The sequence below is a fragment of the Ahaetulla prasina genome, chromosome 7 (genome assembly GCF_028640845.1).
Source record: "Ahaetulla prasina isolate Xishuangbanna chromosome 7, ASM2864084v1, whole genome shotgun sequence".
NCBI lineage: Eukaryota > Metazoa > Chordata > Lepidosauria > Squamata > Colubridae > Ahaetulla > Ahaetulla prasina.
In genome coordinates, this window is record NC_080545.1 from 9,693,636 (window position 1) to 9,708,543 (window position 14,908).

The 14,908-nt window shown below is 38.9% G+C and overlaps 1 protein-coding gene across 1 annotated transcript in view; it reads left to right on the forward strand.

The window, feature by feature from the left end:
- The window catches only part of FBXL13 (F-box and leucine rich repeat protein 13), a 97,926-nt gene that overhangs the window by 8,308 nt on the left and 74,710 nt on the right, over positions 1-14,908 (forward strand). Inside the window, exons 2-5 of the mRNA XM_058190493.1 lie at positions 390-493; positions 2,116-2,209; positions 2,755-2,822; positions 4,474-4,628. Coding sequence (XP_058046476.1) covers positions 390-493; positions 2,116-2,209; positions 2,755-2,822; positions 4,474-4,628 — 421 coding nt within the window. The remainder of the gene's footprint in view (positions 1-389; positions 494-2,115; positions 2,210-2,754; positions 2,823-4,473; positions 4,629-14,908) is intronic.

The following is a 14,908-nucleotide window of genomic DNA, read 5'->3' on the forward strand; positions in this document are numbered from 1 at the left end:
TATTCTCAATAAAATATTTTGACACTTATAATATTGGATAATACCTCAGTTTCTTAGCCTTTATAACTATAATCTTAGTTAATACTCAAAGAAAAGGACACTTTCACGATTCTTATAGTTTCATTAATACAGTAACAATCTAGTTTGTTTGCAGCATCTAACATGTTTGCAAATTTATGATGGCTTAAAATTTCATGAACCCATGTTGTATAAACTCAGTAATGAACCAGAATAAATCCTGAAGTAAAATAAAAATAAAATGTTGAATTGTTTTAATAAAAATATAAAATATTCTAATAAAGAAGGACTAGCATCTAAAAACAATTTTACTCTCTTATGAAATATATATTTTATTAATCAACACTCTTATTTCTTGATTTTATTTGCAGGCCTTGTTAGGTGGTTTATTAATTATGTGTCCGGAAGATCCACTCCGATTTTTAGAAGAAAAGATCAAAGAAATTATGGAAAAGGGTTTATATGGTATTATATGGTATGTATAAGAGGTTTGTGTGGCTTAAATTATTGATAAGAAATGTGAAATCAATATGGGGAAATATTATTTTTTTATAAATCAGGTTGACTGGAACAATGTAAGCTCCTAATAAATGAGTTTTTAGCTCAATAATAGAATAGATCATTAGCTAATAAATATTCTGAATGTCTATTAGTTAGATGTTTAAGTACTCTGAATTAATATTATTTCATGTTGGTCATTGGTCTTCAGAACTGAAATAGGAAACAATAAATAAAATGTTTTCAGTTCTTGGCAGCCAGAGTTGAATGTGAATTGCTAAATGTAGAAATTAAAATCTGTGGTCCCAGCTGCAAGGATTTTCAAATTTTCATACTGCACCCACCATATTTACCGTTTTCTTCTTTTGAATCTAGTAAGCATTCACATCTGCAGAAAAAAAGTTTTTAACTTTATACGGTGTAGAGATCACAATAGCTGGTTCACGAGTTTTATTTATTTATTTGATTTTTATACCGCCCTTCTCCCGAAGGACTCAGGGCGGTGTACAGGCAAAAGTAAAAACAGACAATACAATATACAATTTAAAATGCAAATTAAAAAACTTATTATAATTGGCCTAAAACTTTAAAATATATAAAAACTAAAACCCCATTTAAAAATTAGTAGTAGAAAATTTAAAATCAATAAAATTTAAGCCAGCCCCGCGCGAATGAAAAGATATGTCTTCAGTTCGCGGCGAAAGGTCCGAAGGTCAGGTATTTGGCGTAAACCCGGGGGAAGCTCGTTCCAGAGTGTGGGAGCCCCCACAGAGAAGGACCTTCCCCTGGGGGCCGCCAGCCGACATTGCTTGGCGGACGGCACCCTGAGAAGTCCCTCTCTGTGAGAGCGTACGGGTCGGTGGGAGGCATAAGGTAACAGCAGGCGGTCCCGTAAGTACCCGGGTCCTAAGCCATGGACAAATAATTCCCTCAACACTGTCAAACTATTAATCTTCTCATTGTTAATTGAAACGTGTAAACGTTTTATTGTTATGGGGTATTAAACGTTTGCATGCAGTGACATACATTTTAATAATATTAGCCTTCATAAAACAGAATAGAATAGAATTTTTTAATTGGCCAAGTGCGATTGGACACACAAGGAATTTATCTTGGTGCATATGTTTTCAGTGTACATAAAAGAAAAGATACCTTCATCAAGAATCATAAGGTACAATACTTAATGATAGTCATAGGGTAGAAATAAGCAATCAGGAAACAATCAATATCAATATAAATCGTAAGGATACAAGCAACAAAGTTACAGTCACACAGTCATAAGTGGAAGAAGGTGGGTGATGGGAACAATGAGAAGATTAATAGTTTGACAGTGTTGAGGGAATTATTTGTTTAGCAGAGTGATGGCTTTCAGGAAAAAACTGTCCTTGTGTCTAGTTGTTCTGTTGTGCAGTGCTCTATAGCGTCGTTTTGAGGGTAGAAGTTGAAACAGTTTATGTCCTGGATACGAGGGGTCTGTAAATATTTTCACGGCCCTCTTTTTGACTCGTGCAGTATACAGGTCCTCAATGGTGTGTGTGTGTGTGTGTATATGTATATGTATATATATATATAAAATAATAATTATTATTTTTTGCTTAGGAACATGTGTATCGATCCAGAGTTAAGTCTGAAGCTGAGGGTCCTTTCAGATACATATTTACATACACTTTTAGGCCTTGATGATGACCAGCTGGTAAGTATTAATAAATCCCTGTAAAAACATTTAGAATAATAGCTTTCTCCAAAGATAGTCTGGGAAGAATTTTGTTTAATGTTTATTCATAATCCATTTTTTGACCGAGAGTCGTGGGAAAGACTATATTCCTTTAATCCTTACTCCTGAAGACTTTATAATTTAAACACACTTGAGTAAAATTTCCTCAGTTTCCTCCCATGTAAAAAAAAAAATTTAACCGCCTCAGGCTGGCTTACTCGGCGCTGCGCATTCTGTATGTATACATGCGCTTAAATAAATAAATAAAATTCCACTCTAGGGAAATTCAAGGTAGAAAAAATAACTAAAATGGGGAAAGAGAAATTTAATCTGGTGGCATCTAATGTTTTTGACCCCGGTGGGTTCTTTAGTAGTCATTTGAAAAGTATAAATTCAGATGTATGTCAGTGCCAAACGTCTGAATTTTGATCAATGACCCTGGGGATGCTTCAAGGGTCATAAATATGAAAAATGGTCATAAGGTCATAAGTTAATGTAACTTTATTTTTGTATTTACTTTTCAGATGACCACAGAGTTATGTGATAAAGCTTGGGACCTCTATAGCACTAATCTTAAGAGGAAGTGCTTTGAGTACGTATACAATTACCTTTATTATTTAACAGATTAACAGAGTTGGAAGAGACCTTGCAGGTCATCTATGTTGTGACCTCAGGCCCAAGCAGGTAGTAGGAAACTCAGTCAGTGTAAAAACAAACAAACTTTATTCGAATAGCTGAGAATTACTTCATTCTTAGCGTAGTTCAACTAAACTAAAGCAAATTCCTCCCAACACAAATCCTCAGTCCTATCACCAACCTTGGTCCAATTAGGCAAACTGCCGAAGTCCTTTCTTGGAAAAAGTTCAGAAGACACCGATACAAAACAAATGCAACAAGATAAAGTTATCAACATTGTTTTCCGGCAAAGAGTCCAAACACAGTTGCTGGTCTGTTTTAAGCCTTCCAGGAGGGGCCAATCATCTCCTGGCCTTATTCCCGAGTCGTCCTCTTTGCTTGAGCTGCTCCTGCCTTCTGGCAGCTCTTCTCATGCGTGCATTAGGAACAGGCTCCTCCTGTTCCTCTGCCTCACTATTGTCAACCTCTGGAGGTTCTGGAGTCCGCACATCACTGCCCGATGGCCCTGGCCCCACCTCAGCCTCCGACGCAGAGCCATCATCCAGGCCTTCCCCAGTGTCCAGGACTGGTCCATGCTCTTCCTCAGCCTCATCTCTGTCCGACTCCATTGCCACATCCGCAGGCTGCTGGCGGACCACAACAATCTAGTCCTATCCCCTGCTCAAGCAGGAGACCCTACATCTGCCTCTACCTGGGATTGAACTCACAACCTCCTGATTGTGAGGCAAGAGCTCCACCTCTAGGCCACAGCAGCTGGCCTAGAGTCTACCTTCATCTGAGATGTAATAAATTTATAACATTGCATGCCGGGCTGCTATTGTAAACAGAATTAATGTTCATTTCTGACATAGTAGCTATAGGTTGAGCAAGATAAAACCTCCCAATCTCATTCTGGCAGAAATCACTAGTAAGGCTGCATTCATAGAATCAGAGAATAGAATAGAGCTGGAAGAGACTTTGGAGGTTAACAGTAACAGAGTTGGAAGGGTCCTTGGAGGTCATCTAATCCAGCCCCCTGCTCAAGCAGGAGAACCTATATACTGTTTCAGATAAGTGACTGTCTAGACCAGTGATGACTAACCTTTTCCAGACCAAGTGCCCAAAGCGCGGGGACGGGCAAATGCGCGCGCATGCCTGAACCCCCAAAATACAATGTGTATATGCACGCCTCCTGCCGGCCAGGTCTCTTCCGCGCATGCGCAGGGGGCACATGCGTAGGGGGCACATGTGTAGGGGCTGCACACACGTTATATTTTGGGGGTTCAGGCACGTGCGCACATTTGCTCGCCCCTGCGCTTTGGTTGATCACAAATCCACAGTATCAATTCTTCTTAGTCGTGACAGAGTACAGATAGTCTCCAACTAACGATCATTCATTTAGTGACCATTTGCAGTTAACAACGGCACTGGAAAAAAGTGACTGATGACCATTTTTCTACTTATAACCATTGCAACTTAGAGGACTCCCTTTATTTTATTTTTATTTTTTTTTTAAAAAGCAAACTATTTTAATGCGCTCAAACGGAGCGCTTATTCGATTGCAATTTCGTGTTTCAAAGAAAGCATAGGTTTAAAAACTTCAATGTATCGTTGCTCAACCATTGCAGCGCATGGATCAAATACTGTGAGGACAAGAAAGCAGCTGAAGAATTCCTAAGGAAAAAACTGGCAGCTGCAAGGCGCTACTATGACTGCAGGCTACTACAATTAACGATGAGGAAATGGTGCGAGTGGATGAATTCTCAGAAAGAAATACACAAACGTAAGAATATGTCATTGATAATATTTATTTATTTATTTATTAAATTTTTATACCGCCCTTCTCCCAAAGGACTCAGGGCGGTGTACAGCCAAAATAAAAACAAAATATATACAATTTAAAACAACATTTAAAAAGAGCAAATTTTAAAGGCTGATTATTAAAATTTAGATTTAAAAATTTAAAAATATTAAAAATACCCAATTAAAATTCAACACTAATTATGCCAGTCCCACTTTAATAAATAAATATGTTTTGAGCTCACGACGGAAGGTCCGAAGATCAGGCACTTGACGCAGGCCAGGGGGAAGTTCGTTCCAGAGCATCACTGCCCCCACAGAGAAGGCCCTACTCCTGGGGGCCGCCAGCCGACACTGTTTGGTGGACGGCACCCTGAGGAGACCCTCTCTGTGAGAGCGTACGGGTCGGTGGGAGGCAAGGGTAACAGCAGGCGGTCTCGTAAGTACCCGGGTCCTAAGCCATGGAGCGCTTTAAAGATAGTTACCAAAATCTTGGAGCGCACCCGAAAGACCACAGGAAGCCAGTGCAAGCTACGGAGCAGCGATGTCACGTGGGAGCCACGAGCGGCTCCCGTTACTACTCGCGCAGCCGCATTCTGGACTAATTGCAGCCTCCGGGTGCACCTCAAGGGCAGCCCCATGTAGAGAGCATTGCAATAATCCAGCCTAGACGTAACCAGAGCGTGAGTGACCGTGCATAAGGCATCCCGGTCAAGGAAGGGACGCAACTGGCGAACCAAGCGAACTTGGTAAAAGGCCCTCCTGGCGACGGCCGCCAGGTGTTCATCAAAAGACAGCCGTCCATCCAGGAGGACGCCCAAGTTGCGAACCACCTCCTTTGGGGCCACTAACTCGCCCCCAACAGTCAGCTGCGAATGCAGCTGACTGTACCGGGATGCCGGCATCCACAGCCACTCCGTCTTGGAGGGATTGGGCTTGAGTCTGTTTCTCCCCATCCAGACCCATACAGCTTCCAGGCACCGGGACAGCCTAATAATAAGTAGACAACTGGTTTCACAGATATTGGCTTACAGGAACTTCTGGACTTACGACCACAATTGAGCCCAAAATTCCTGTTGCTAAGTGAGATAGGTGCTAAGTGAATTTTGCTGTAGTCATATTCAAGGAGTTGGAAGGGACCTTATAGGTCATCTAGTCCAGGGGTCACCAACTGGTGGTCCGTGGACCACTGGTGGTCCGTGAGAAAATTTTGGTGGTCCGCAGAAAAAATTATTTGCACTTTTTATATTGCACAAAATCAGGGATCCTCAAACTTCAGGCCCTGGGCCGGATATGTGCAATGAACACCTGCTGCAGAGTCTCCCCCTTCAAGGTCTTTTTCTGTGGGTCAGAGGAGGGCAGAAATTCTGACTTGGGGTCTGCTTCGGCCTCCTGGTGCGGGGCTTTGGGCGAAGGCTGGAGGGAAGCACCACCGGTGGCAAACAGCCGGAAGGCCTTGTTCCAGTGGGACTGCATCATGGCCTGGAACTGGCTGACCATCTCATAAACATGAGTCTAAAATCTGAATTTTGATCACATGACCATGAGGTTGCTGTAATAAGAGTGAAAAATTGTCATTTTTTTCAGGGCCATTGTACTCTTGAACGGTCACTAAATGAACTGTTTTAAATTGAAGATTACCTGTAAACCTAACATATGCCTTGCAATTATATGCGTATGGCTAAAGCATGATTGTATTTACTGCTAAAATAAAAATACTACGTTTGGTCTTAATAGCAGAAAAATAAAACACTAGTTAAAAAAAAGAGGGAACCTATTTTAGCAAATGCATTTGTATATGCTCTGTTGCTTGCTGGATCTGTCTTAAATAAAAAAAAATACACAATTCTGTTGTAGGACTGGGGATTCATAATATAGCATTTAACCAAACATGATTGTTATTGCCGTTGTTTAATAACTCCTCTTTATAAATATTTGAACAATGAAATGTTTATGAATTCAAGAACAGAATCGTATTTTGTAAGATCCTAAAGCTTGAGTTTGATCTGCTGATGCAATCTACTCCTGCTTCTAGTTTCTAAATTATCTACCTAAAATTTGAACTAAATACTACTACAAGTTTGTTTTGCAGATTTATTTAGCCAGGGATTTATACTAGCTAAAAAGAGTTTGTAAGAACTTGCGGACTTCAATTCCTAGAATTCCCCACCCCATAAAGGAAAATATTTGTAGGTCAGGTTTGAAATGAGGGGTCCTTTGGTGCTCTCTGAGCTTGGTTGTTTTCTTGCAGATGTTTCATTACCCAGACTAGGTAACATCATCAATACTAGAAGGGAATGGGGTTTGCTCTCAATTTATATTCTAGTGCAGGGGTGAAATCCAGCAGGCTCTGACAGGTTCTAGAGAACCGGTAGTGGAAATTTTGAGTAGTTCAGAGAACCAGCATATACCACTTCCTGGCTGGCCCCAGAGTGGGGTGGAAATGGAGATTTTGCAGTATCCTTCCCCCAGGAGTGGGGTGGGAATGGAGATTTTGCAGTATCCTTCACCTGCCACGCCTACCAAGCCACGCCCGCCAAGCCACACCATGCCACGCCCGCCAAGCCACATCATGCCACCAAGCCACACCCACAGAACCAGTAGTAAAAATATTTGGATTTCAACCCTGTTCTAGTGGTATGTCTTGGAGGTTCTTTATTTGGGCTTTTTACTGTGAGCTTGTTTGGCAATTCTTTGATTGGGGTATTACTTACTAAAATTGTTGGTCTGATGTTAGACATAAAAAATATCTAAATACTATGCCAAAGAGACAATCAACAAACCAAAAAGGAAACAAAAACCCCAAAACACCTCTCCATCAGCAATCAGCACCCAGATGAGCATAGATTAGCACCAAGATTAACATCAGACCAACAATTTGTGCTAGCACGGATAATGTTACTTAGTTTGGGTAATAAAACGTCTGCAAGAAAGCAACCAAGTTCAGAGAGCACCAAGGACCCCTCCTTTCCAGGCTGGCTGGGGAATTCTGGGAGTTGAAGTCCATAGGTCTAAAGTTGGACATCCCTGTGGTATCCCTAATGAAAATTGGCTTTAGGTTTCCACGGTGCTTCAGGTGCCTTTCTGTCCAACCAGTCGTGGGATTCAGCCGGTTCAGACCAGTTCAGGCAAACCGGTAGTAGCGACCTGCGGGTGGCCCGCCCACCCTCTCGGGCGCAATCTCATCCTATATCGCTGTGTTTTTGACACCGCACGCATGAGTGGACGGTGTGCGCGAGCGAATTTCTGTGTTGTTTGACGTTGCACGCATGTGAGGATGACATGCGCGAGCGAGTTACCATGTTTTGTGATGCTGCACGCATGTGTGGACTCGGCGTGCGCGCTAACATTTCCAGTGCTGGGCAAACTGGTTGTTACAGTATGTGAAGCACACCTCTGTGTCCAACCACAAATTCAGGATACTTTTCACACACATTGTTATGAAGCCAGGTTTTCCCCATCTTTGGCTACGCGATTCCTATCTTTTTCTTATTGGCAGACCTTTCCAAAATGTTGTTATTCTCTCGTTTTTCAGCCCACTGTTCTAATTTTATCAAAAGTGTTTCAAATGCCGCTGCTGTTGTTTAGGATGTTTGCCAAAACCACACAGCTTTGTATCATCTGCAAGTCATTTTGAGAATTTCTGCCGTTTAGACGCGGTGCAGAAACGAGCAAATTGATAAACATTTTCTAAAGATTGCTTTCACTGCTTCGTCCGGTTTATTAACGTCCTGTTCAAAGTCTCACTCCAACGTCACGAAGAATTGTGAACGAGCAATCTTTGATTCCCAATCTTAGATCCAGAGTTAACAACTGCAGTGAGGCAGGTTGTAAAAGGGGGCAAAATCCACTTTACAAATGTCTCACTTAACAAGAGAAAGGTTGGGCTCAATTGTGGTCATAAGTCGAGGACTGCCTGTAACTCAAAGAAACGAGCATATTGAATACACCTTCCTCCTCCTGTTTTCCCCACAACGACAACCCTGTGAGGTGGGTTGGACTGAGACGGAGGGAAGAGCCACCCAGCTGGCTTTTGGGCCCAAGGTGGGACTAGAATTCACAGTCTCCCGTTTTCTATCCTGGTGCCTCATATGTTTGACCTGTTGTGACCTTTTGCCATCTTCCTTAAATAACTGGTATACTTTGAATATTCCGGAAGAAATTTTTACAAATCGTATGAATTAATTCAATAACTGCTCGCAATGAACCTTGTATCTAGGTAGGTCTCTCTGTGTGTGTGTGTGTGTGTGTGTGTGTGTGTGTGTGTGTGTGTGTGTGTATATGTAGGTCTTTGGTTGTTCGGGTTTTCTCCCGTGTAAAATTGGGTGGGAGCACAGCCAAGCTCCCACCCAATCAGTTCAAACCCCCACTAGCAGTTAAAAGGAAGAAACAGCTGCGATCACACATTGCTCCCAGAAGCACGAAGCTGAAGCCTGAAGATGACGAATGAGACTTCGTCGAATATATATATATGTTTTCTGAGGTTTTCGCGGGTGTTTGTATGTAGGTCTTTGGTTATTTGGGTTTTCTCCTGTGTAAAATTGGAGGTGTCTTGGCGACGTTTCGACGAAGTCTCATTCGTCATCTTCAGGCTGGTGTTTTCAGCTGCGTGCTTCTGGGAGAAACAGCTGCGATCACACATTGCTCCTAGAAGCACGAAGCTGAAGCCTGAAGATGACGAATGAGACTTCGTCAAACATCGCCAAGACACCTCCAATTTTACGCGGAGAAAACCCGAATAACCAAAGACACACACACACACACACACACACACACACACACATATAACATATAAACATATATATATATATATATATATATATGTAGGTCTTTGGTTATTTGGGTTTTCTCCTGTGTAAAATTGGAACTGTCTTGGTGACGTTTGACGAAGTCTCATTCGTCATCTTCAGGCTTCAGCTGCGTGCTTCTGGGAGAAACACGAAGCTGAAGCCTGAAGATGATGAATGAGACTTCGTCAAACATCGCCAAGACACCTCCAATTTTACGCGGGAGAAAACCCGAATAACCAAAGACACACACACACACACACACACACACACACACACACACACATATATGTTTTCTGAGGTTTTCGTGGGTGTTTGTATGTAGGTCTTTGGTTATTTGGGTTTTCTCCCGCGTAAAATTGGAACTGTCTTGGTGACGTTTCGACGAAGTCTCATTCGTCATCTTTAGGCTGGTGTTTTCAGCTTCGTGCTTCTAAGAGCAATGTGCGATCATTGCTGCTAGATCACACATTGCTCCTAGAAGCACGAAGCTGAAAACACCAGCCTGAAGATGACGAATGAGACTTCGTCGAAACATCGCCAAGACACTTCCAATTTTACGCGGGAGAAAACCCGAATAACCAAAGACCTACATACAAAAACCTCAGAAAACACACACACACACACACACAAACAAACACACACACACATATAACATATAAACATATATATATATATATATATATATATATATATATATGCAGATTTAGTTATCACTGGCACATCTGAAATTTTATTCTGTTTACAATGTGTTGTGGCTTCAGTTTAAAAGACTGCCATAATATTGTACCTGAACCATTAAATCAGTGCCATTTTGATATAGGGTCTTTTTAAAAGCCAAATTAATATTAGAATATCTGGTGATAACATACATCACTATGGTCTATTTTTATATCTAATATCCCCTTACATTCGTAAAACTACTTTTAAAATTTGGCTCCCCTAGTTAAAAAATGCTTGGGTGGAACTATAATTTTACCTTTTGATAGAACACAATCAGATTGGAGTGAAAAACATATTCCTTTTTTTATCTTTATAGAGAACTGGAGTTAAAAGACCAATACATTTATTTATTAAGCCATCTTCTTTATCTGAACCAAACAGCACCGCAATTTTTTAAAAAAAAAAGAAGATAAGAAACAAATAGTACGTACTTTCTTTTGAAACTATATACACAGGAAGAAACAGCAAAAGCAGAAAGCAGAAACTATTTAAATCTATTTTCATTTGCTATCTTTAAACACCAAAGCTAACCGCTACTGGTTAAGCCGTTTAATTGATTAATTAAAGGTAATATACAGATAGTCCTTAAACCAAAATATATGTAAAGATATTATATATATATATTCTAAGAAATTCCTGGAAAAGAGTTTTCTTAAGTGTAAATAAAAAGAAGATAAGAAACAAATAGTACGTACTTTCTTTTTGAAACTATATACACAGGAAGAAACAACAAAAGCAGAAAGCAGAAACTATTTAAATCTATTTTCATTTGCTATCTTTAACCACCAAAGCTAACCGCTACTGGTTAAGCCGTTTAATTGATTAATTAAATGTAATATACAGATAGTCCTTAAACCAAAATATATGTAAAGATATTATATATATATTCTAAGAAATTCCTGGAAAAGAGTTTTCTTAAGTGTAAATAAAAAGAAGATAAGAAACAAATAGTACGTACTTTCTTTTGAAACTATATACACAGGAAGAAACAGCAAAAGCAGAAAGCAGAAACTATTTAAATCTATTTTCATTTGCTATCTTTAAACACCAAAGCTAACCGCTACTGGTTAAGCTGTTTAATTGATTAATTAAAGGTAATATACAGATAGTCCTTAAACCAAAATATATGTAAAGATATTATATATATATTCTAAGAAATTCCTGGAAAAGAGTTTTCTTAAGTGTAAATAAAAAGAAGATAAGAAACAAATAGTACGTACTTTCTTTTTGAAACTATATACACAGGAAGAAACAACAAAAGCAGAAAGCAGAAACTATTTAAATCTATTTTCATTTGCTATCTTTAAACACCAAAGCTAACCGCTACTGGTTAAGCTGTTTAATTGATTAATTAAAGGTAATATACAGATAGTCCTTAAACCAAAATATATGTAAAGATATTATATATATATTCTAAGAAATTCCTGGAAAAGAGTTTTCTTAAGTGTAAATAAAAAGAAGATAAGAAACAAATAGTACGTACTTTCTTTTGAAACTATATACACAGGAAGAAACAGCAAAAGCAGAAAGCAGAAACTATTTAAATCTATTTTCATTTGCTATCTTTAAACACCAAAGCTAACCGCTACTGGTTAAGCCGTTTAATTGATTAATTAAATGTAATATACAGATAGTCCTTAAACCAAAATATATGTAAAGATATTATATATATATTCTAAGAAATTCCTGGAAAAGAGTTTTCTTAAGTGTAAATAAAAAGAAGATAAGAAACAAATAGTACGTACTTTCTTTTGAAACTATATACACAGGAAGAAACAGCAAAAGCAGAAAGCAGAAACTATTTAAATCTATTTTCATTTGCTATCTTTAAACACCAAAGCTAACCGCTACTGGTTAAGCCGTTTAATTGATTAATTAAAGGTAATATACAGATAGTCCTTAAACCAAAATATATGTAAAGATATTATATATATATTCTAAGAAATTCCTGGAAAAGAGTTTTCTTAAGTGTAAATAAAAAGAAGATAAGAAACAAATAGTACGTACTTTCTTTTTGAAACTATATACACAGGAAGAAACAACAAAAGCAGAAAGCAGAAACTATTTAAATCTATTTTCATTTGCTATCTTTAACCACCAAAGCTAACCGCTACTGGTTAAGCCGTTTAATTGATTAATTAAATGTAATATACAGATAGTCCTTAAACCAAAATATATGTAAAGATATTATATATATATATATGCAGATTTAGTTATCACTGGCACATCTGAATTTTATTCTGTTTACAATGTGTTGTGGCTTCAGTTTAAAAGACTGCCATAATATTGTACCTGAACCATTAAATCAGTGCCATTTTGATATAGGGTCTTTTAAAAGCCAAATTAATATTAGAATATCTGGTGATAACATACATCACTATGGTCTATTTTTATATCTAATATCCCTTACATTCGTAAAACTACTTTTAAAATTTGGCTCCCCTAGTTAAAAAATGCTTGGGTGGAACTATAATTTTACCTTTTGATTGAACACAATCAGATTGGAGTGAAAAACATATTCCTTTTTATCTTTATAGAGAACTGGAGTTAAAAGACCAATACATTTATTTATTTATTTATTTATTTATTTATTTATTTATTAAGCCATCTTCTTTATCTGAACCAAACAGCACCGCAATTTTTTAAAAATAATCTTGTGTTTCTCAAATTATTTTCCCTAGGAGCAGGAAAACAAATGGAAAAATCTTCAACAAAGTTTTGAAGAAAGTGGTATTTAAGGCCTGGCGAAAAAGTATCATTGTAAGCAAATCCACTTTACAAATGTCTCACTTAACAAGAGAAAGGTTGGGCTCAATTGTGGTCATAAGTCGAGGACTGCCTGTAACTCAAAGAACGAGCAAATTGATAAACATTTTCTAAAGATTGCTTTCACTGCTTCGTCCGGTTTATTAACGTCCTGTTCAAAGTCTCACTCCAATGTCACGAAGAATTGTGAACGAGCAATCTTTGATTCCCAATCTTAGATCCAGAGTTAACAACTGCAGTGAGGCAGGTTGTAAAGGGGCAAATCCACTTTACAAATGTCTCACTTAACAAGAGAAAGGTTGGGCTCAATTGTGGTCATAAGTCGAGGACTGCCTGTAACTCAAAGAACGAGCAAATTGATAAACATTTTCTAAAGATTGCTTTCACTGCTTCGTCCGGTTTATTAACGTCCTGTTCAAAGTCTCACTCCAATGTCACGAAGAATTGTGAACGAGCAATCTTTGATTCCCAATCTTAGATCCAGAGTTAACAACTGCAGTGAGGCAGGTTGTAAAGGGGCAAATCCACTTTACAAATGTCTCACTTAACAAGAGAAAGGTTGGGCTCAATTGTGGTCATAAGTCGAGGACTGCCTGTAACTCAAAGAACGAGCAAATTGATAAACATTTTCTAAAGATTGCTTTCACTGCTTCGTCCGGTTTATTAACGTCCTGTTCAAAGTCTCACTCCAATGTCACGAAGAATTGTGAACGAGCAATCTTTGATTCCCAATCTTAGATCCAGAGTTAACAACTGCAGTGAGGCAGGTTGTAAAGGGGCAAATCCACTTTACAAATGTCTCACTTAACAAGAGAAAGGTTGGGCTCAATTGTGGTCATAAGTCGAGGACTGCCTGTAACTCAAAGAACGAGCAAATTGATAAACATTTTCTAAAGATTGCTTTCACTGCTTCGTCCGGTTTATTAACGTCCTGTTCAAAGTCTCACTCCAATGTCACGAAGAATTGTGAACGAGCAATCTTTGATTCCCAATCTTAGATCCAGAGTTAACAACTGCAGTGAGGCAGGTTGTAAAGGGGCAAATCCACTTTACAAATGTCTCACTTAACAAGAGAAAGGTTGGGCTCAATTGTGGTCATAAGTCGAGGACTGCCTGTAACTCAAAGAACGAGCAAATTGATAAACATTTTCTAAAGATTGCTTTCACTGCTTCGTCCGGTTTATTAACGTCCTGTTCAAAGTCTCACTCCAATGTCACGAAGAATTGTGAACGAGCAATCTTTGATTCCCAATCTTAGATCCAGAGTTAACAACTGCAGTGAGGCAGGTTGTAAAGGGGCAAATCCACTTTACAAATGTCTCACTTAACAAGAGAAAGGTTGGGCTCAATTGTGGTCATAAGTCGAGGACTGCCTGTAACTCAAAGAACGAGCAAATTGATAAACATTTTCTAAAGATTGCTTTCACTGCTTCGTCCGGTTTATTAACGTCCTGTTCAAAGTCTCACTCCAATGTCACGAAGAATTGTGAACGAGCAATCTTTGATTCCCAATCTTAGATCCAGAGTTAACAACTGCAGTGAGGCAGGTTGTAAAGGGGCAAATCCACTTTACAAATGTCTCACTTAACAAGAGAAAGGTTGGGCTCAATTGTGGTCATAAGTCGAGGACTGCCTGTAACTCAAAGAACGAGCAAATTGATAAACATTTTCTAAAGATTGCTTTCACTGCTTCGTCCGGTTTATTAACGTCCTGTTCAAAGTCTCACTCCAATGTCACGAAGAATTGTGAACGAGCAATCTTTGATTCCCAATCTTAGATCCAGAGTTAACAACTGCAGTGAGGCAGGTTGTAAAGGGGCAAATCCACTTTACAAATGTCTCACTTAACAAGAGAAAGGTTGGGCTCAATTGTGGTCATAAGTCGAGGACTGCCTGTAACTCAAAGAACGAGCAAATTGATAAACATTTTCTAAAGATTGCTTTCACTGCTTCGTCCGGTTTATTAACGTCCTGTTCAAAGTCTCAC